Source organism: Stegastes partitus, unplaced genomic scaffold (assembly GCF_000690725.1).
Source record: "Stegastes partitus isolate 25-593 unplaced genomic scaffold, Stegastes_partitus-1.0.2 Scaffold16, whole genome shotgun sequence".
NCBI lineage: Eukaryota > Metazoa > Chordata > Actinopteri > Pomacentridae > Stegastes > Stegastes partitus.
Window position 1 is genome coordinate 690,078 of NW_007577747.1, and position 20,595 is coordinate 710,672.

At 42.5% G+C, this 20,595-nt stretch overlaps 1 protein-coding gene across 1 annotated transcript in view; it reads left to right on the top strand.

The window, feature by feature from the left end:
• Positions 1-533: 533 nt before the first annotated feature.
• Positions 534-20,595, top strand: part of afg2a (AFG2 AAA ATPase homolog A) — a 125,787-nt gene continuing 105,725 nt past the window's right edge. Inside the window, exons 1-10 of the mRNA XM_008291100.1 lie at positions 534-721; positions 2,048-2,172; positions 2,282-2,439; positions 3,065-3,123; positions 3,547-4,200; positions 4,384-4,513; positions 4,685-4,741; positions 5,036-5,159; positions 7,615-7,716; positions 7,989-8,142. Coding sequence (XP_008289322.1) covers positions 553-721; positions 2,048-2,172; positions 2,282-2,439; positions 3,065-3,123; positions 3,547-4,200; positions 4,384-4,513; positions 4,685-4,741; positions 5,036-5,159; positions 7,615-7,716; positions 7,989-8,142 — 1,732 coding nt within the window. The 5' untranslated portion in view covers positions 534-552. The remainder of the gene's footprint in view (positions 722-2,047; positions 2,173-2,281; positions 2,440-3,064; positions 3,124-3,546; positions 4,201-4,383; positions 4,514-4,684; positions 4,742-5,035; positions 5,160-7,614; positions 7,717-7,988; positions 8,143-20,595) is intronic.

Below are 20,595 nucleotides of genomic sequence, written 5' to 3' on the forward strand. Positions count from 1 at the left end.
TGGTCGTTGTGGCTCGTCACGGCTTTCCTCAAAGTGTTATCAGATGCAAAGACGCTGAGAAAAAAATCCAAAGTAACCTTTGACAGGGAAAGAAATAAATTGTCTTAACATCTGAAACGTATGCCGAATATAAGACAGCACCTTAAAAGTGATTTAAATATGATTAATTATGTTGAATTTTGTGTTATTACTTGTAGATGACAAAGAAAAGTTTAAATTATACGATTTTTATATAGCAGTTTGCTGAAATCTCTATTGAGAACAGATTTGTTCCTGGATTTCATAGACAACGTCTTTGAATTAAGAATAACTTTTTTCCAATTATCATTAGTGTTTTACTAATCAAATCTATATAAAACACACATTTAGAATAGTTAATGGAATAATAAATTTAAAAAAAAAGAAAAAAAAAGCTGCCGTAAAACGTCTGCAGGACATAACAGGATTTACGGTAAAAGAAGGCGGGACTAAACTTTAACCAGGAAGTTTACAACGCCGCTCCATGTTTACACATGTTTGCACTTTCACGTGGGGAAAGTTTTTACTATTAAAATGTCTTCAAAGAAAAATAAAAGCAAATCGAAAAAGGCGAGTGAAGGGGATAGTTCAGTTGTACTGAAGGAGGGCTCAAATGACTCTTTAAGCCCGCAAACAGCTGGCCTGGACGGGGGACGCTGCAAAAGTCCAAACTCTTTCACTGTCATCGATTTCATTGAAAAAGGTAAGACTTTGGAACACAAACCCAAATGATTAACATGTTTTGGTACATAGATAAGTTGTAGCGTAGTCACATGTCCTCAGAAAATGAAGCTATCTGCAGTATGAACATGGAAGCTCTGCAGCGGTCCCTGCTGCACTCACTGATGCTGCTGGATGCTGCTGGATGCTGCTCCCTCTGCATCACTGAGGGACGCGTTTCTTAGTTTTGTCTCTTTACTTACTTAAGCAGATTATATGTAAGATAAAAGACAAATCAAGTTTGTGTCTACCAGGACTGACTGTATTTTTAAGGGGAAATTTCCACTTTGTGCTCATCTTTTGATGTCCAGCTTGGACAGGAGAAATGATAAGTAAAGATTGTGTATGTGTTCACATGGGTACCTGACTGGCATTTTGAGACAGACTTGGAAAAACTGTTAGTCCATCCTTTAGAGCTGAAAGCTAGTGAAAAATCCTGAAAATATGTCCATGTCTCTTACATCTAACAAACCAGTGCTTCCACCAACCAGCAGGTATTAATAACTTAAAATAATATTTTTAATAATAATACTAATATCATTATATTAACACAACTACTACTACTGCCAATATTAATCTTTATGTCTAGAGCACTTTACAAAATCCAAAAAGTTCTTCACCAGGCTGCAAAAATGTTAGAAAAGGTAAAACATCCTGAACAGAAATTAAAGACCACTCAAAATAACTTTAGACTAGAGTAAATTCAGTAAAAGCTCTCCGATAAAAGTATGTTTTCAAAAGTAATTCAAAGGGGCTCATTGACTCAGCCATTCTGATCTCTCGAGCAGATCGTGCAAGAGCCTTGGGACCCAAACTACAAACACTCTGACCCCTTTAGTTTTCAACCGGTTTCCTGGAACAGACGAAAGACCTCTGGCCAAAAATCTCAAAGTGTGTAGCAGTGTTTATCGGATATACCCAGAATAGAGCCAGTTTCCAGTACACATGATCAGCCCCAACCACTCATCAAATGCTAACTGCCTTAAGTTGTTGTAATCTAGTTCTTTTGTGAACAGCTGTTTTTTTGGTTTGTGGACAACTGTTTACTGTCAAACGTGGAGAAGTTGTTATTGTAAAATTTTACATTCAGTAGTATGATGAGATTGTCCATGAAATGCAATGCTATCATTTGTTGTACTCGGCAGTATTAGAAGACATTAGATCATCGCTGGGAAGAGCTACAGCATTTAAAAGATTTTAATGTTTAACATGAAATATTCAGGATGGATATTTTGATTTACTGCAAACACTTCTCTACTTCCTTTTCTTTAATCACGTTTTTATTTTTTTTTTTTAATTTGTTTCACAGCTGATGACAAAACACCAAAAAGTTGTAGGTCAACTTTAGCCCAACTTGGCCTCAATTCAATGAAGTCAGCCCATGTATGCATCGGGAGACCAGTCCTGCTGACTAGCCCCACAGGACTACAAGAGGTATCCTCTTCTCTTCTCATATTAATGAATCATGTTCTCAGGATGTCACCTTCTTGACCTTTAGCTACTAGCTATTAATAATCATCTGTCTGTTTCCTTTGTTTGCCAGGTGTGCTTGGGGTGGCCTGTTGCCTCCTTTCCAGGTGGAAAAGTCGGCCTTCAGAAGTGCGCCCAGAACAACCTGAGAGTGAAGTCAGGAGACGAGGTGGTGCTGCACCCGATAACAGGTCCTGTGCTCCAGGCTCAAGAAGTGGTTCTCTGTAATAGGTGAGGTTCTCCTAACTTTCATTGAGTGAATGTCAATGGAATTATAATTGAAACTACAAGGAAATTGCTTATTATAGTACAAGAAAATAGTGCCCTATTTACACTGTACCTGAAATTAGACAACAGCAGTAATTGTACACAGTTGCCAGTTTACTGAGAAAAACTAATGCAGTCTAATAAGCAGTCATGCAAGAAATCCAATATTCATGACGATTATGTGTTTTTCTGAAAAAGAAACCCATTCAACTGTCGTTCTGGAGGTTTGTAGTGACGCTGAATTTGTATTGTCATGAAACAGCGAAAGTAATGCAATAAAAAAAAACATCATTTATGATCATCTGCATCTGAAATGTTAAATCCCAATACAAATAGATACAACTGGATGAAGGTGTTGTGAGAGGAAGTTTTTATAACAACATTCAGGTATATCAATAATAGTTTTCTCCCTTTTACAGTCACTGACTGAAGTGCTTGGGCTTTATTGTTGTGTATTTTAGGTAAAGACCGCCATCTGCTGGATACAACATGCAACTGCAACTCAAATCTCAATAATCCATGAGCAGTAAAAACCAAACAATAAAACTTGTGTTTAGTTGTTTTTCTTAACTCTGTCATTTTTATTCAGGTCAAAAGATGACACACTAGACACAGATGAATTCAAGAACTTCTTTTTGAGGACTTTGGGTAAGTTCATGATTTTATCTCACAGCTGCAAGATTATAAACATGTCAGTGGAAAGCGCATGGCATTGAACACATATGCTTTGATATATATCTCTGTCTTTAAATAGCTTGATGAGATGTTTAACCATTTGCTGAATACACAGAGCAGTTTGTTTGTAAAGCAGTTGGATATCGTATTTATTATGTATAGGTTGATGTTTTGGTGTGTAATTTATTACTATGTTGTAGTAAATGCAAGGTCTTGTTTTCCCTTTCAGCTACACTGTACATTATTGTGCACCTTAGACTTTAAGAACTGAACTTTTGCACAATTTTGCAACAAAATTAAATTAAACCTAATTGCAGGTCTCATAGCGGTTTTATTGAGTAGATTTCTCCATTTCCTCTGCTGGAATAACAACTGTGAGTTTCTATCTTGTACCAGTCGGGAACATCATTCTGCCAGGAAATGTCCTTTCCTTGAGTTATTTTGGCCGGTCATGCAGCCTCCGGGTCGAGACCATTAGAGGGGAGGACGGCGTCACCCTCCAGAGACCGGCGCCTCCCCCAGGAATGGGCCCTGACACAGAGGAGTCCTCTGTCATGAACTCGGTGCTGGACTCCACGGCAGCTGACCTCTCCCTGCAGCTCAGCATGCTTACTGTGGATGACACCAGCGATGTGGCACCAAGCACGCCTGGAGAGCCTGGTCCTACAGCCAGCACCCCACGCCGGCCAGCCGCCCTCCTTTCTGTCTCCTCACCTCTTGCTCCCTGCACGACTTCCTGCAACTCCCAGAATCCTTCTGCAGAACCAGCAGAGACTGCAGTCAGTCTGGAGAGCTCTCTCAGTTTAGAGCAGGCAGAGAAAGTCTCCACAGCACCCTCTGCTGGTGCTTTGAGTACAGACACCTTCTACTGTCTCTCATGCTCCACCAAAGTCAGTTTTAAAAGCAGAGCAGGGCAGCCAGATCCTGATGCTGACAACAAAAGGTCAAAGGTCACCTACAGCATGATAGGGGGACTCAGCAGCCAGTTGGATGTCATCAGAGAGACCATTGAACTCCCTCTGAAACGCCCTGAGCTGTTTTCCAACTTTGGTAGGTCAGGTCGTACAACACTTATCCCTCGTGTCTACATGAAGAGTTGACAATGTACCATTTGAGTGCCAGATGCCCTTTATGATCTCATTATTATGTATGATGTTCAATGTAGATTTATTTACAAGCTTTGACTTGCATTAAAAAAATCAAACATCTAATTGCAAACTGTTGTCTAATCAGGGATCCCTCCTCCAAGAGGAGTTCTATTGTATGGTCCCCCGGGCACCGGAAAGACGATGATCGGCCGAGCCATAGCCAATGAGGTCGGAGCTCACATGACGGTGATCAATGGCCCAGAGATCATGAGCAAGTACGGTCATATGGCGCGTTTTTTCTTTCTGCTAGAATATTAGGCAGTATGTGTTCTGTACAAATGAGAGGAAGCCATTGCTCATTACTTCACACATGATGTGAAGTCAGAGAATGAATAAGAAAGTAGATAGTTGACCTAAAGCGAGCATGTTGTGTTATGTCTTTGCAGATTCTATGGTGAAACAGAAGCAAGGCTGAGGCAAATATTCACTGAGGCGTCTCAGAGGTAAATCCAATCTATCCAGCTATCTGTGTTCATAAAGTAGCACAAATATCATTCACACGTTATTTCTTTATATGCATAACACTGTTTGATTCCCTTTTTTGTCGTCAAATAATATAGATCTGTCTTCTCACAGTCATAGAACATCATAGTAAATGTTCAAGTTGCTTTACCCAGTAGAGTAGTGAATGTACAAAATAATAATTCATATATTTTCAGTCATCTTTCAAAGTACATATTCCTCAAATAAAATGCAGCACTAATTAGAATTCTCTCCCATTGTACTTGGTTTGACAGGCAGCCTGCGATAATCTTCATTGATGAGCTGGATGCTTTGTGCCCAAAGCGAGAGGGAGCTCAGAATGAGGTGGAGAAACGAGTTGTTGCTTCTCTCCTGACTCTTATGGACGGCATTGGTTCAGTAAGTTATTCACTGTCTACCATAATGTCTATTAGATGTTGACTCTTAGATTAAAACCGTGTCAGCTCTTTTCCATTTAACATTCATTTAATATGTGCAGTTGAGTAATAATTAAAGTAGAAAGGCAAACAGACGTTCCTGGTAGTCAGCTTCCACAAATGATTAGGCAGTACTGTTTATAGTTTGGCTTCTCTTCCAGCTTTATATAATTTGTCCAATTATTTAAAATAAAAAAATCAGTCTAGCTTTATTTATATAGCACTTTTAATACAGTTTAGTGCAGTACAAAGGGCTTTGCCAAGCACTGAAGGTGTGTCCTAAGTGTGTCCTACTTTCAGGATGTTGCCTGCTTACTGCTCTAAAAGGATGCTTACATGTCTTCCCTTTATTTAATCAATACAATAGTCTGTGTTGCATCAGACTGATAATTGCGAGACGGTCAGCATAACGCTGACCAGCAGCTGCTTGTTCTGTAAACACATGACTTTAGGCGATGTCTTTCTGCAGCAGAATGCGGCTCTGTCAGGATGTGTCCTCATTGGAAATGCAGATTGTCATGCAGAAACCATCTCTGCGTGCTGGACGGCCTTCAGACACTGTGGGTTGCATCTCTGGGGTGTCGTTTGTCCTCTGAGCTGTGTGTTAGTGCCTGATGAGAAAAAAGACGATTCCACCCCGCACACCCCCAAAGGGAGCCTGGGAAAGAAATCACCCGAGGTTGCCGTGAGCTGCCAATTTGCCGTAACTTTATCAGCAAAGTGCATCTCGACGTCTCCCCGGCAGAGAAAGCCCTCACGCGGATTGCTGATGTTACACAGATACACCAGCTACCCCTCCCTGCTCCCGCCTGTTTTCCAGAGGTCATCAACACTGATCGGTTTGTGGAATGTGGAGAAAGCGCTTCCTGCTCCTCAGCATTCTTGCTTGCACTGTAATTTATTTGTGTTTCAGTTATCCCTGCAGTTTTTAAAGGTGGAAAATATATTTCTCATCTTGCAGGCGGACCACCCCAAGAAACACAGGACTCGGCCAAGTTTAGCATCTGACCGGGGGCCAAAAATTCTCAGAAGCTTAGAAAAATTTCTTAAGCACATGAAACACGGAAAACGGGAGGGATATGGCCACAAAAGTGTGTTCATTAAGTTGTACACACTGCAGTTTTACTTCACACCTGAAAATTTAATGTTGTTGACTCAACAGCAATATGTGTGTACGTCAACCAGTCCAGCTGATTTGACTTGAGCTTGACATTTACCAGTTTATGTCAATTATCTGCTCAGTTCTACACTTTTATATCATTGTTGTTTTTTCAGAAACGCATCTACGAAAGCGTGACTTGTTAAACATTTGACATCTGTAGTTTTCCCTGACAAATCCAGAATTTACCATCTTGCCCATTTCCTTTGAAATCCTGACTGACTGTTTGTTGTTATGACATTCCCAGCAGCCTAAAAGGAAATGTTCTTCCATAAAGTCGTATATTGTTGCCTCATAAGGTAACCATGTAGTTACTGACTTTGTTTTGGGGAAAATTAAGTCAGGTAAGCTATAGGATATAAGCAAATGTTTATATACACTGAGCAACCACAACATGAAAAGCACTGGCAGATGAAGTAAATAGCATTGATTATCCTTTTGCAAACTGATATATTGGGCAGCAAGTGAACAGGCAGTTCTTGTAGTTGATGTGTTGGAAGCAGGAAAACTGGGTAGCGTGAGGATGAGTCAATGCAACTCCAAAACGGCAACTGGGAAGACTTGCCCTTGTGGTCTGATCCCACAGAAGAACTATTGTACAACAAAATGCTAACGACCTCAGTGCTGCTGTGACAGAAAGGTGTCAGAACACAGAGCATCACAGCTTGCTATGACAGGTCAGAGTTACCATGCTGACCCCTGGCTACTGCTGGAAGCACCTACGATGACTTTCAGAACTGGAACATGGAAGAAAGTGGCCTCGTCTCTTGAATCACGTATTATTTTTTCGTCATGTGAGCGGCCTGGTAGGTGTGCATCATTGACTGGTAGGATCATGTTCCCTGCCACACTGCAAACATTGGTCAGGACTGGTTTGAGGATTGTGACAAAAGAGCTGACGGTGCTGACTTGGCCCCCAAATTCTGCAGATCTCACTCAGATTTACTATCTGTGGGATGTGCTAGAGAAACAAGTCTCATCCATGTAGACTCTACCTTGTAGCTTTAAGGCCTTAAAGGATCTGGAGCTCACATCTTGGTGTCTGATACCACAGGACACCTTCAGAGGTCTTGTGAAGCCCAAACTTTGATGGGTCAGAGCTTCAGGGGGACCTTTAGGTGGTGTGGCTGATTGGTATATACCTTATCACTCAATATAACGCAGGCACATCTGGATTATTTACAACAGCAGCATGATGACATATCAGCCACATTACACCAGAATTACCAGATCTCTGCTTTCTTTCTTTTTCTTCCAGGAGGGTCACTCGGGTCAGCTGCTGGTCTTGGGGGCCACGAACCGGCCCCACGCCCTCGACCCTGCCCTGCGCAGGCCAGGACGCTTTGACAAGGAGCTGGAGGTACGAACAACCAGGCCGGACAGCAAACATGAGTGTTTAAACAGTAGTGTGTTTTCATTCAGCACTCACCTATTTGTGGAGAACTGCTGTTTGTCTGTAGGATCCATGATCACAATGATCAAACTGCTGAAACTATCTTCACAAGCTTCTGTTTGCATTTGTGGGGCTTCGTCAGAGTTCCTCCTATATTCTGTCACAGTTACTTGACTGATCGTAAATTAAATTTGCTGTCCCATAATGTCTCTTCTGTGCTGTTGATTGCGTGATGACAGGTGGGAGTTCCTGGTGCTGCAGAGCGTGCAGATATTTTGCAGAGGCAGCTGAGTTCTGTCCCGTGTAGTGCAACCACAGAGGAGCTGACACAGCTGGCAGATGCCGCACATGGATACGTTGGAGCAGATCTCGCAGCTGTTTGCAAAGAAGCAGGCAAGTAAACACTGTCCTGCTGTCACGTAGGAAGTCAAAATGCTTTAGAATGGAAAAAAAAAAAAAGTTTCCTAATCATAGAAATCTGCAGGTACCATGTGCCAGGAGAAGTCTGGGTTTCAAATGTGATCCGCAACGCTTTTCACATGAACTCTTATTTCTCTCTTTCTTGGTGTCTTTATAAAATGATTACACCAAAAACCTTTTCTGTCAAGGTAATATCAGATATTATGTCTTGATTTTTAAGTACCTTCCTCAAAGAATCAAAGTCTTGAACTACATTGTGTTTCAAGAGTAGCTTCAAGCTATCATTTCTGATAAAGTCATAAAACTTCAATATAGCAATCCGTCACCGACACACAGAAGAGCATCCATGGCTGCTCCGAGCAGTTGTTGTGAAACATCACTGTTTCTCTTCGCATTGATTTCCTCTTTGCACTTCCCGAAAACAACATAATTTGGGAAACCAAAACACAGTTGCACATGGCAGCCATCCCAAAATTGCTCACCATCTTTTAGTAGTTTGGTTTGCCTCGTGGGCTGAGGCATCCAACCAACAAATAAATTTGAATGACAGTTTGTTATTGAGCTTTAGGTACATTTTGGGCCTCATGTTGTTTTCCCTCTTTGTCTTGACCTAACCTCTGTCTGTTGTCCTTTTCCCAAACGTCTGTTCCTGGTGAAATATTTCTTTCTTAATTAATTTATAACTGTTTTTGAGATGTTTTCTTGGAGTGTCTGACTTGCCCACAGACCCTTTGAACACAGAGGGTCAGCCAGGCCGTCCTTTGATATGTGCAAAAGAGGAAGTCGGGAGTTTCTGCGGTATTCAGATCCCAGCGAGAAAAAAACGCTAAAACCACCACTTGTTGTGAAATTCCTGTGCCCCCTCACCCCTAGTGCCACAAACCATCCCACCTCACATCCCGAGGACAAGCGTATTGGCTGATATATGTGTGTATCTGCTCTGCATGTGCTTGATTGTGGGGGTATATGTGATTGTACGACCACATGCTTATTTGTTTTTCTGTGCATGTGTGTGTGTGTGACCCCATATGCCTCCTGGGTGGTCCCACCGCCTGGGGTACGTGGCGTATTGCCTTTCCAGCTGAGGAGGGAGCTGGGGCTGCTGTGCGGAAGCACTCCGGCAAAGAGCGTGATTTACTGTCCACAGAGGGCCAGACGTGACTGGCAGTGTTTTCTGAGAAACCTCCTCACGCCCCTGAGGGAGACAACAACCTCCCCAACCCCGTTCAACTCTGCTCGTTTTCCCCAAAATCTCCAAACCAAAATCACTAGACAAACAAAAGGCCTTTGCAAGTATGCCACACAAGAACGAGCTCCAAAAGCACGAATGGATTAGTTCTGGCTTTATTTCTTTATGTTGGCTCCTTAAGATAAAATACAAGTTCAATACAAATTAAGTGAAATGAGATACAAATTCAGTTAAAGCTGCTTAGCCGTTGTATGATAAATCTCCTGGCATACAGTGCTGTCCCAGGGTTACCTGAAATATGCTGCTCTGACTTTCACTCATTCACTATTTTCTAAACACTCAGCAGTCGATTCTATAGTGATTTAAAATTTCAGAAACTGCTTAGTTTTATGTGCTCTTTGTAGAATTCTGATGTCTGAAATGACAGAAAGCAAATATGATAAATATGATTTACATAATTTCCATACTCATCTACCCTTGTGCCCTGTGGATGGGGGCAAGAGACCACAGCCATCAGGTTAGAAACACTTCATTTTAGGATAAAGGGCATCACTGAGAGCATCTCTGTATTGATCTGCAGTGACCATTTCCTCCAGGTGGACCCAAGCCACCAGATCTATGGGGGTTAGCAGCTCCACTTTTCTTTTAATTTGTCACTCTTTTGTATTTATTAGACATCTCGGCTATCTTGGCCATTTAGTCGTCTATCATGGCCATCAATCCAGCCTAAACGAACACAGCATGACATCAGCAGGAGGAATCGATTGTATAATGCAGGTAATAGGTCCAACATAGACTCATAGTTCAGCTGAATATTACCTGTACTTTTGTAGCGTTCTCTCACCTTCAGCTCACAACAGAAACTGTAAAGGTGACTGTATGATTAAAATGAAATGATGTCAGATAATTGAACACCACCGCAAACCCCCCTCCCCTCTACATCTTTCTCACACTGGAAATTTGAGGTGTGGCCTTAACATTCTGTTGCATTCGTGGGTTATCTCAGTTCTTTACATAAGAAAATGTGAAGTGTTTATTCTTTGTAGACTCTTATTGTCATCGTAAGGTTATGAGTACAGATTTAAACCCACCAAGCCCCTGTACCATTGCCGCCACACATTGCTTCAGCACTCATAAATAGGCACATATAGTCACACAAAACAGACACGCATACCCGCACATTGATAACTGTTTTTTCCTTTTTTGCCTTTACCGAAAGGAACAAAAGCCGCAGAGGCACAAAAACACAGCGAGTCGGAACTGCAGTTGTTTCCTTCTGCTGCTCAGGTAACAATGAGCTGCTGGGGAAGCGTACGCTCCGACGCACCACATCCTGAAAAATAGAAACGAGGGGACATATCATGGCGACTGCAACGCACTCAGGTCACGCAAAAGATCCCCCACCTTGCACAGCTGCAGAAAGGCATGCACGCATACACACTGGTGGCTTCTGTCTTGGATGCACACACACACAAGAAGCACATTGAGGTTTGGGCTCCACATCCTGCCTTTAATACAATACCAGCCTGCTTATAGATCAGAGAATACGACTATTTAAATCAATTGTTCATATCTGAGGAAAGTCAGAGGGAAGGATGACAAGGCCAAGTGACCGTGTGTGCGTTTTCTTCTTTGTGAGCATGTTTGTGTGTGCCCAAGAATTGATGGAAATCTTGATGCCATTAGGGAAGTTTTTGTTTGTCCAGTCCGAGTTGCACCGGGGCCCCAGAAACAACTTCTTGACGACAGATGTGTTATATAATCGCCACTTAATTACAGTTGATCACGGATCGGCCAGTTTCGAATGTAATGTAATGCAAGAGCACACTCATACCAGATCTATTAAAGTCTGTTTCATCGAGGTCACCTCAAATCCCTTTTAAGCCGTCACTGAGTGCACAAATTATTAAGAAGATCTCTGCTTTACATCATGTGCACTGACCGAGGGAATCCAGGTTGAACGCCGTGATCCTTTAATGAAAGGAAGGATTTTTAAACCTGGAGAGAGAAAAAAGCCGGAATGTATCTAAGTATTAAGACGGCACCGTCGTGTTTAACTGGCTGTTTGGGGTAGAAGCAGATCTGTTCTGTACCATTCTGAACGGAAAAAGGAAGAATTACAAATTCCTGATGAAGACCTGATTTAAAAAAAAAAAAACATTTGAAGTCATTATCAGTATATATTGTAGTCTGTTTTTTCTCAGTAAATACAGAGAAACTGGTGATCAAAAGAAGGAATAAAACAACCCAAAATTAAGCTATTGGTCCACCAGGAGTCTCCAGAAGAATTTCCATTCTACTTGGCAGAGATTCCAATGGTGCAAAAGATTCTTCATTTCCATGTAAGCGGTAGTGATAGTGGTCGTGTCGCGATGCGTTTTAAAGACCATTTTCTGCTCATTATTTGCATAGCATTGAGGTGTTAGCTGCTTTTAGGCAATTCAGGGGCATCCGGTCATAACCCAGCGCTCTGGAAACTCCTAAAAAACTTCTAAGCTAATGGTTATTTCTCACCTAAACGCTTCCACAAACACATTTTAGTGATTTTTTTTTGCAACACAAGCAGAAGTTTCCAAACGAGCTGCCATGTCTGAAATCCACGAGCAGACAGCCCCCAAGTGATGCGCTCGTCCAACAAGATGCAGCCAGTGATTGTGTGGTTGTCTAGAGTTGGATTCCTGTTGACGAGCACCTGTCAGTCATCTGTCGTAACCCACCTAGTTGTATGTCAGTCAAATGTCCTAGCAGGGCAGTCTGATGTGCCTAAAAACCGTGCTGTGGACACGTATCCCTGTGGCTACACTGAACATGTAACATATGCTGACTGATCATCGAGCGGCTGCTGCATCACTATGCTTTCACTACATCAATGAAACTAGCGTGAGTCAGGCAGCGTGTGAGGCCCGTGTTAGACATTCCACATCTGAAAGTAGGCACAGGTCTGCTGGGGTCAACGTGACCCAAATTTCAACAATTCTTTGCAGACTCTTCTACGGACGTTCACATGCTGCCCTGATTTGTGTTTGTGCGGTGGCTACGCTACAAAGGGCAATAGTGCGCATGCTCTGCAGTACTGTTCACACGCAGAATACATTGATGTAGCCTACCATGCAAGTATTAAACAGATTTTTTTAATTAAACTACCTGTATACAGAACATGACTGCTTGTCCTGATCCCCTTGTTGCCGTTTATTTGCCAGTACCACCAGACGGTTGCTTAGTAACTTTATCCTTTACAGAGCTGATTGTAATCCGTAGCTGTCATCTTACCCTCATTACACAAACTCGTTGAAGTTTCACAGAGTCCAAAAACTAAAAAGGTAACGACCCCAAAATGAAAGCTCACCATCTTGTTTTCCTATACGGACGCTGCAGGTGTCGCTAGTAAAAAGATGTATACGTGAAAAGTTAGAAAATCTATATTTGTGGAGCTGCAAGGTGGCGCAGTTGGTAGCACTGTTGCCTCGCAGCAAGAAGGTTGCCGGTTCGCGTCCCGGTGGGGGCACCGGAATCTTTCTGCGTGGAGTTTGCATGTTCTCCCCATGCAGCATGGGTTCTCTCCGGGTTCTCCGGCTTCCTCCCACACAGTCCAAAAACATGTTGAGGTTATTTGGTGATTCTAAATTGTCCGTAGGTGTGAATGTGAGTGTGCTTGGTTGTCTGTCTCTAAGTGTGGCCCTGCGATAGACTGGCGACCTGTCCAGGGTGTCCCCTGCCTTCGCCCTAAGTCGGCTGGGATAGGCTCCAGCCCCCCCGCGACCCTAGTGAGGATTAAGCGGTGTATAGAAAATGGATGGATGGATGGATATTTGTGTTGCAAAAGAGTTCTCAACAATTTTGTCTTGAGACCCCATGCAGATCGCCAACCCCCAGCTTGGAAACCACTGCTCCAGATGAAGATCAGATTTGAAATTTGAGTCATTTTTGGTGCTTTGATAATGTTTGATAATGTAATAGCTTCTGAAGAGAAATAGTGTTTACACTGGAACAACGAAAATGTAAAAGCTGAATTACAGTACAAATATGTCAGAATTCTACACTTGAATAAAGTGTAGAATAGCATTTCAGAGTTTCTCTTCTCATTGCTGCAGGACAAAACAAATCCCACTTATAAAGCTGAACTGCAGTAGCCCTGAATGAGGACCTCTAGTGGGCAAATCTGACATTTCCAAGGAGGTAAACAGTCAACTGCTGGACAGTCTTTGCCAGATATGCCTGAAATGATATATTTTTCTCTATTTTAATATTTACTTTCCTAACAGTCAGGATTTTCAAGTTTATTTTGCAAACAGCTCACAAGAGTTAAAGCTTCTCTTCTTCTTCTTTAGTTTCTGTCCAGTTGTGGATGCTGACCTCCGATCAAACTCACTTCTCCTCAGAACGTTTTCTGTCTGAAGAGGACGTGGCTTTCATCACAGTTTCATGCAAGCTGACAGATTTATGTACACATTAAGATGATCTGCTGGACTGTGTTAGTCACAGCAGAAAAATGTACAGCCAGCACGGCACTAACTCTATTTATAAACATTGTTCTGACAGCGTTTCAGTTGTATCTGATGTAGCTCCCCGTCACGTCATTCTGACTCGGCTTTATGTCAGACGTGTGTCGGCGAGCGGACTGTTACGGGACAGGCTGACATAGATAGAGCCATTACAGAAATCCTGCGTTTTATTGCTGTTGAGCTGCAGACCTGCTGCTCTGCGCTGAGATTGTATTCAAACAAGACGAAGCACTCTGATGTGCTGTAAAAAAAAAATATATATATAGGCAAAGCCACCATTATCAAGCTTAACATTTGTTTAATGTTATATGTTAAATAAAAAAGTTTAAGATCTGAGACTCTGAGAATAGACTTACTTAACATCAGAACAAGAGCTGGGCGACGATCCAACATTATAGATGGTACAGATCTTGCATCCTTCATCCGTAAATAGTATTTCCAAACAATGTCTTTACAATAAACAACATTGTCTACCATGTGAACAGAGTAAGGATAAATCTCAAAGTATCTGGGCATTTCTGCTCCTATTACATTTTTACTCACTGTGAGCTTATTTTTCTAGAAGGTTTTAGGTAGAAAGAGTCCAAAAATGTCAATAACATGAAGAAAATTGAATCTCTTTTTTAAAAAAATGGGGGGAAAAAAAGTATGCACAAGTGCCCATCAATATTAGAAGAGAACAAGGAACCTCCACATGCTCTAGATATATAACTATTTGCATTTTTACAGCCTCCACAATCTTTGTTTTTCACACTACTCTGCACATCCACTCTAAAAGGATGCTTCAGTGTGCTCAATGTGTCGTCCAACAACTTGATCCTCTGTGTGTCATTTTTGAGCCATGCTGTGTTTATTTTATTGATCAAATATGTTTGGTTTTACTGTCTTTCTCTCTCGTCATTTCCTATCTGCGCCGTGTAAACACGGTGTCATGTGTCCGTCAGCTGCATCTGAGTGAATGCAGAATGACGTGAAGCCGATTTTAAGCTTTGATTTGATTGTTTTTCCTGATCAAACAGTGCATCACTCATGAATTGTTCAAATCTGACAGGTCTTTCTGGGTTTTTTTTCCCCCGTTCCTCGCTAGGATAGATGACATTTTGGCAATATCTTACTCAAAAGATAATATTCATTTCAAACCTGTTGTCTTGTGGTTCAGAAGTTTGATAAATGGAGCAAAGTTTTTCATGTTTTGCCTGTCATGAGAAGCCACAAGTAGACAACACAGTCTTTTAGGAATTGATGAAGCCAAAAGTTTAGGAGCTAGTATGTTAAAATGTAAAGATTTGGATCCGAAAGGCAAAGCCAGCATCTTTGAATGTATTTATTTGTATACTGAAGTAGAAAAACGGATAAAGGAGGCGATGTGCTGATTCAAACAGAGAGACGGCCAACGTAGGGTGCTGTAATTCTGTGTTTTTCCTCAAGATCCCTGACAAAGACTTCCTCTAATACAACCACAAAGGCACTGATTTTTACTGATCTTATTTCCCTAAACGTTACGTTGACCCTGTTCCCAGCTCGGCAGAGATTACACAAAACAGCTTTTTATAATGAATCCCTCTAGGTGTTCTGTGTGGTATTGGAAGCTATCATGTGGTCTTGTGGAGCCTCGCAGACTCTGGGCGTCTCTCTGTCGTCCTGTTGGCGTTCAACTGATCCCGGTGCTAGCAGATGACTCATTTCCACAGTCTAAACAGTGCAAATTGTGTGTACGAGTGTGCGTGTTTGTTCGAGTGTCGATGCCTATGTGTGCTTGTTTGGTTTGTGCCACATCCGGACACACTGTTTACAAGCCGCTCTAAACAGGGGAAGCCCACTGGAACAAAAAGGGCCAGTAAAATTGATTATGTGGAATAATAAACACGAAACTCTGCAGTGTGTCAGCTGAAAGCTTTTCGGTTACCCGGTTATTTGACGCCACAGATCAGGCTCGATATTTAGCATCAGCTTCTCCCAACTTAGACTAAACCGCCCAAAATGATTTACTCAGCAAATGTGCAAATTGATTTGGCCAACACGCTTAGTGAAAATCCCCTAAACCTAAATACTGAGTACTTGAGCCTTTTTTTTTTAAACCAAACTATTGATCTTCACGGTCAACAGACGCAGGAAATGGGGACTAGAGGTTACTCCACTGTGTAGAAACGAGGAGGAAAAAAACGGCAGCAAAAATGAGCCGAGTTTTATGTGTTTGACATAAATTCTGCAGTGGAAGACTAAATGGACCAAACAGTGCTAAATGCTTGCTGATGTTTACAGCGGCAGCCTTGCCTTATAAAGTGCTTTTCCCAACTCGTTTGTCCTTTTAAAGACACTTAAGGAATTTCAGGACAGGTCACATAAATATCAGTCGGATCAGCATGTGAAGTTTATTTGAGGCCTCTGTTTATAAAATCCGGAAATGTGCTGCTTGTACTCCTTAACCCCGGCACTTACCTTTACCCAGTGACAGCTGTGTGTGCGTTCTCCACCATGTACTGTATGTGTGTGTGTGTGTGCGCATGTGTGTTTATGCCTGCACACGTTTTCCGCGTGTTTAGAGTGTGCGAGCACGTGTATTTGTCTTTGTCATCTCTGTGTGTTTGTGTGTGCGCACTTCAAGAGCACATATTATTGCTGTGTTTTAGCTCCGGGAACAGATGTTGGGTATTGTAAATACAGGTGCAAAGAGCGCTCCGGAAGCCCCGGCGAGTAATGAAAACGTTCCTGCGGTTTTGTGATGCTGTAATGCCCAAAGTATTTCACAATTCATTCGAAGGCAGCTTTGCTGGGGTGCCGCGCTTCAAGCTTGTGGGCGCTACACAATGCAACATAACACGACACATAATCCAGATTATTCTGTGTTGAAATGTGGAATACGCTGTTGAAGTGCAGATAGAGTGCTTTTGAAACACCCTTGTGGACTCTGCAGGTGATGATCTGCTGTCTCTGACAATACAGCTCTGTGAGGTTTCCCTTTTGAAGTCTGGAAGACTTTTAACCTCAACACACCTAACTCCTTCTTTCTCCCTCACTACAAGTTTAAGGCAAGTCTCAGACATCAGACTGAGTTTACTTGCAGTTGCACAAATGAAATGCATATACTTTGACAGCATGTGCAAGTGTACAAAGTGATCACATAAAATATTGATTTCATTTAGTGCTACAGTGATTTATTTCATTGCACCTTGTGTGAAGCACTTTAGAGCTTAAAAGAAGTCCGTGACCACTGCTACAAGTAAACGGCTGTAATTTTTATCCATCATTAAGCCTCTGAATCCCAAGCAATTTCTGTTTTGTTTTGTTTTGTTTTTTTTCCCCTATCACAGTTTTATTCACTCTGGGCTCATTTTCCACCACAATATAACATCCGGCACACTGTGGAAACAGCACAGCCATGACTAGAGGATTTAAAAAAAACAAAAAACAAATGTTTGATTACTCAAAACCATTATCGATTTTACAAAAACTGAAATAATCTCAACATGTACAACAGTTTTTCAAGTGCCCACAAAATGATAGCTCTGCATGCTATAGATATTCTACTACTACTGCTACTACATATGCAGTTTTTTTCCCATACTTGCCTCTTATCTGCTCTGTGTCAACAATTTAATCGTTCCTGAATTTCTACCATGTGACTGTTGGTTGTAGATGAGTCACTATTAACTTCCCCGTTGCGCAGAGGAGTTTTACTATTTATTTCTTTGTTGCAGAAAATGGTTTGTGTAAAGGTCAACATGACACAGAATTAAACGATCTTGATAAAATGTCACAATTTTGCCCTTCAAACCCACTTGGAGCAACGACTGACAAAGGAGCCTTGTTGTGTTTTTACCAAAATCAAGCGAACGATTCCGGTCTGAATGATTCAACAGCAAACTAGCATTAGCTTAATTTCTGCTCTGTGTTTTCCTCTAGTCATCAGAACCCTCCTACAGTGGCTCTGTGCTTCCCAACAGGGTTAATTGATGAGTAAGACCTATTCACGGCATTATTTTTGAAAATGCCGTAACTATACTTTCATTTGCACAGCACTGTTCGCCAGGAAGATTTACTGTAACCTTGTTAATTGAACATAGCTGATCCGACAGTCTTTGCTGATGCGTGCTGAGATGTCATTCCCTGAAACTGCTGGCTGCAGTGCATTCTTTTGTGTTTGTGCAGTTGTGCAGTTTTTGACAGTAGAAGCACCTGCACAATATAAAATAAGTGTCTTAAATCCTTCGGGCTTGTTATAACTCATACAGTTTATCAAAAAAAAGCACAGCGGCCTTATCGCCAGTCCTGAACCTCTTCCTGAACATGAGGATCGGTTTGGGGTGCGGGCGGTGTTGCATTGGATGGATGTTGCATTGTACGGTTTTCTTCTGCCGGCAAACGTAACATGTGGATGGGTATATAAAGACATCAGTGGCTCAGTAAGTACTGGGACAGGTTACTGGTGTGCACTACTAAAACATATTCTCCCGTGCAGCACAGACACACAGCTCCCAGTCAAGATTCTCCCAGTCCTGATCCCTGATAGAAGCAGATTTTGATGACTTGTTGAAACTTCATGTTGCCGCGATCAAAGCCTGTAAGAGTACGCCTTCTGGTCTCATGCACGGTTAAAGTATATCTGACTAGGGTAGTTTTTGTATTCAGAGGTTTGATTCTGCAGCATAGGCGGCCAATTTGGTACGAGCATCAGCGGAGGTGACCCCTGAAGAGGAGGCCTTGATTTGGGGGGAGGTCTGTTTTGGACGCACGTAATTAAGACCATGCCTGTTGGGGGAAAAAAACCCCACAAATAATCGCTCTCCTCTGTTTTCCCCTGGCCAACCCCGGCGCTGCTAAATGCGTTCTTCCCTCTCTTCCATACCTAGTTTGGGCCCTGGTGTGATGTTTTGCAAATGTGCATTCTTGTACGTTTAGGAGGCCCCTTTTTCTTCTCAATTCCCTGCAGATCTCTGGTGAATTCGAAGCATTCTGTAAAGCAGCGGTGCAAAAAATAGGAAAGAAATAGGAAAATGAGTCCACATAAGGTTCAGATTAAATTGTGTTGTGTTGCTTCTTTTTTTTTTTTCCTCCTCCCTTCCCATCGGATGTTTTCATAACTAAACCAAATGTGTGCTCGGAGTCAGCCAAGAGCAGTTAGGAGAGAGAGAATCCCTAAAGCAAAATGTTAAAGTCACATCATTGAATCAAGTTTCCGCCGCCCCCCGGGCATCCAGGCTGGACTCGCAGCTCTGCGGCTTATGAACCCTATTTCCCCTCCGATCAGGCTGTTTCTCTGCAAGGCTTTTCATTACCACTGGCAAAGTGCTAGATTCACTCCAGACGTTTTTAGATAATTCTTGGTGAAACATTTACTAAACATTAGTCAGCTACGTTTTTCATTTTTCAGAGCTTTTATGCAGCCGTAGTATAGACTGGAACGACCTGCAAGTCTATGCTTAGTGCAGAACATTTGCATTTAGGCTCTGGGCTTGGATTGAAATGTAAAAATCAAACCATTGCTTTTGTGTGTGTAGCTGTGTACAATATATGTGTTCTCTTTTCAGAATAGGAGCATTTTGGATCTGTGCCGTTTGTGTTTTTTTATAGATGTTTCAAAGTCTCAAAAAGTAGGGGAACATTTCTATCCTTGGGGGTCGTCTTCAGCTGCAGAAAGCGTCTTTTATCTTCATTTAGAACACAGCAGTTCCTCAGGTTTTCTTCCCTCTTCCATCATCCTCCCCGTATTTAAGGGAGGCCGAGGCCCTCCACCTTCACAGGGCAGGCGGCTGATGGTTTGGGGTTAGTGCATATGGTGTTGTGGCTGGTGCTCCTCATCTCCCTCCTCACCCCAGCTTCCTTCCACATCCTATCCTGTCCTGCCTCGTCTGTTCCACTCAGACCAGATGTTTTTGTGCAGTCTTAGCAGCGCCAGTCTGAAGCATTAACGCAGATGAAGAGCTGAAGCGGCCGCCAGGTGGAATGATGGGATGTTTGGACCTGTGGGGATTGAGAGCGAGAAGGCGGGTGTGTGTGTGTGTGTGTGTGTGTGTGTGTGTGTGTGTGGATAGACGGTGAAAGAGCGAGAGAGAGACATCATACACCGGGGAGCCGGGACTGGGGAAAACATTGACCTAAGTTTGGAGCGCTCACGGAAGACAAACCTGCTTGCATTAATTGTGTTTCTCTGCCGTCTCTTCCTCTCTCCCTGTCTGTGTGTCTGCCTGTCTGTATGTCTGCCTGTCCCTCGCCTAGTCAGACGGGTCCTGGAAAATATAAACAGGATGCAGTCTTGTCTGATCGTAAATCCCCTCTAGTCTGCTCTTTGGCCCCCAGCCCTGGACCACGTCCGTTCCCCTACAGCCCTCGCAGCTCCATCTCCCACCCCGACCCTTTTAGCTCAGAAGAGGAAGCCAAGAGTTTATGTGTGTGCGTCTGTGTGATGTGTGCACATGTGCATTGAGAATGGTTGTGCGTCTAATATACTGTTACTGAACTCTGGGGTTGGAAACGTGGTTGTGGACTGGTTTTGTAACTACTAATCACTGCCCACATTTAGCATGTAATTAACTCGGAGAAGACCTGTCCTCCCACCTGTAGGGGTTAAATCTGCGCAGCTGGATGCAAGCTGATCCACACATGGTGTTTTCTATGGTGTCGTAGTTTTACTTTCTGCTTTTCTCACGCATTCCTCTCTGCTTTTTTAGTAATGACTGCATGCAATATTGCAACCAGACCTACCTGCAGACATTTCATCCCTAAATTGGACAGAAT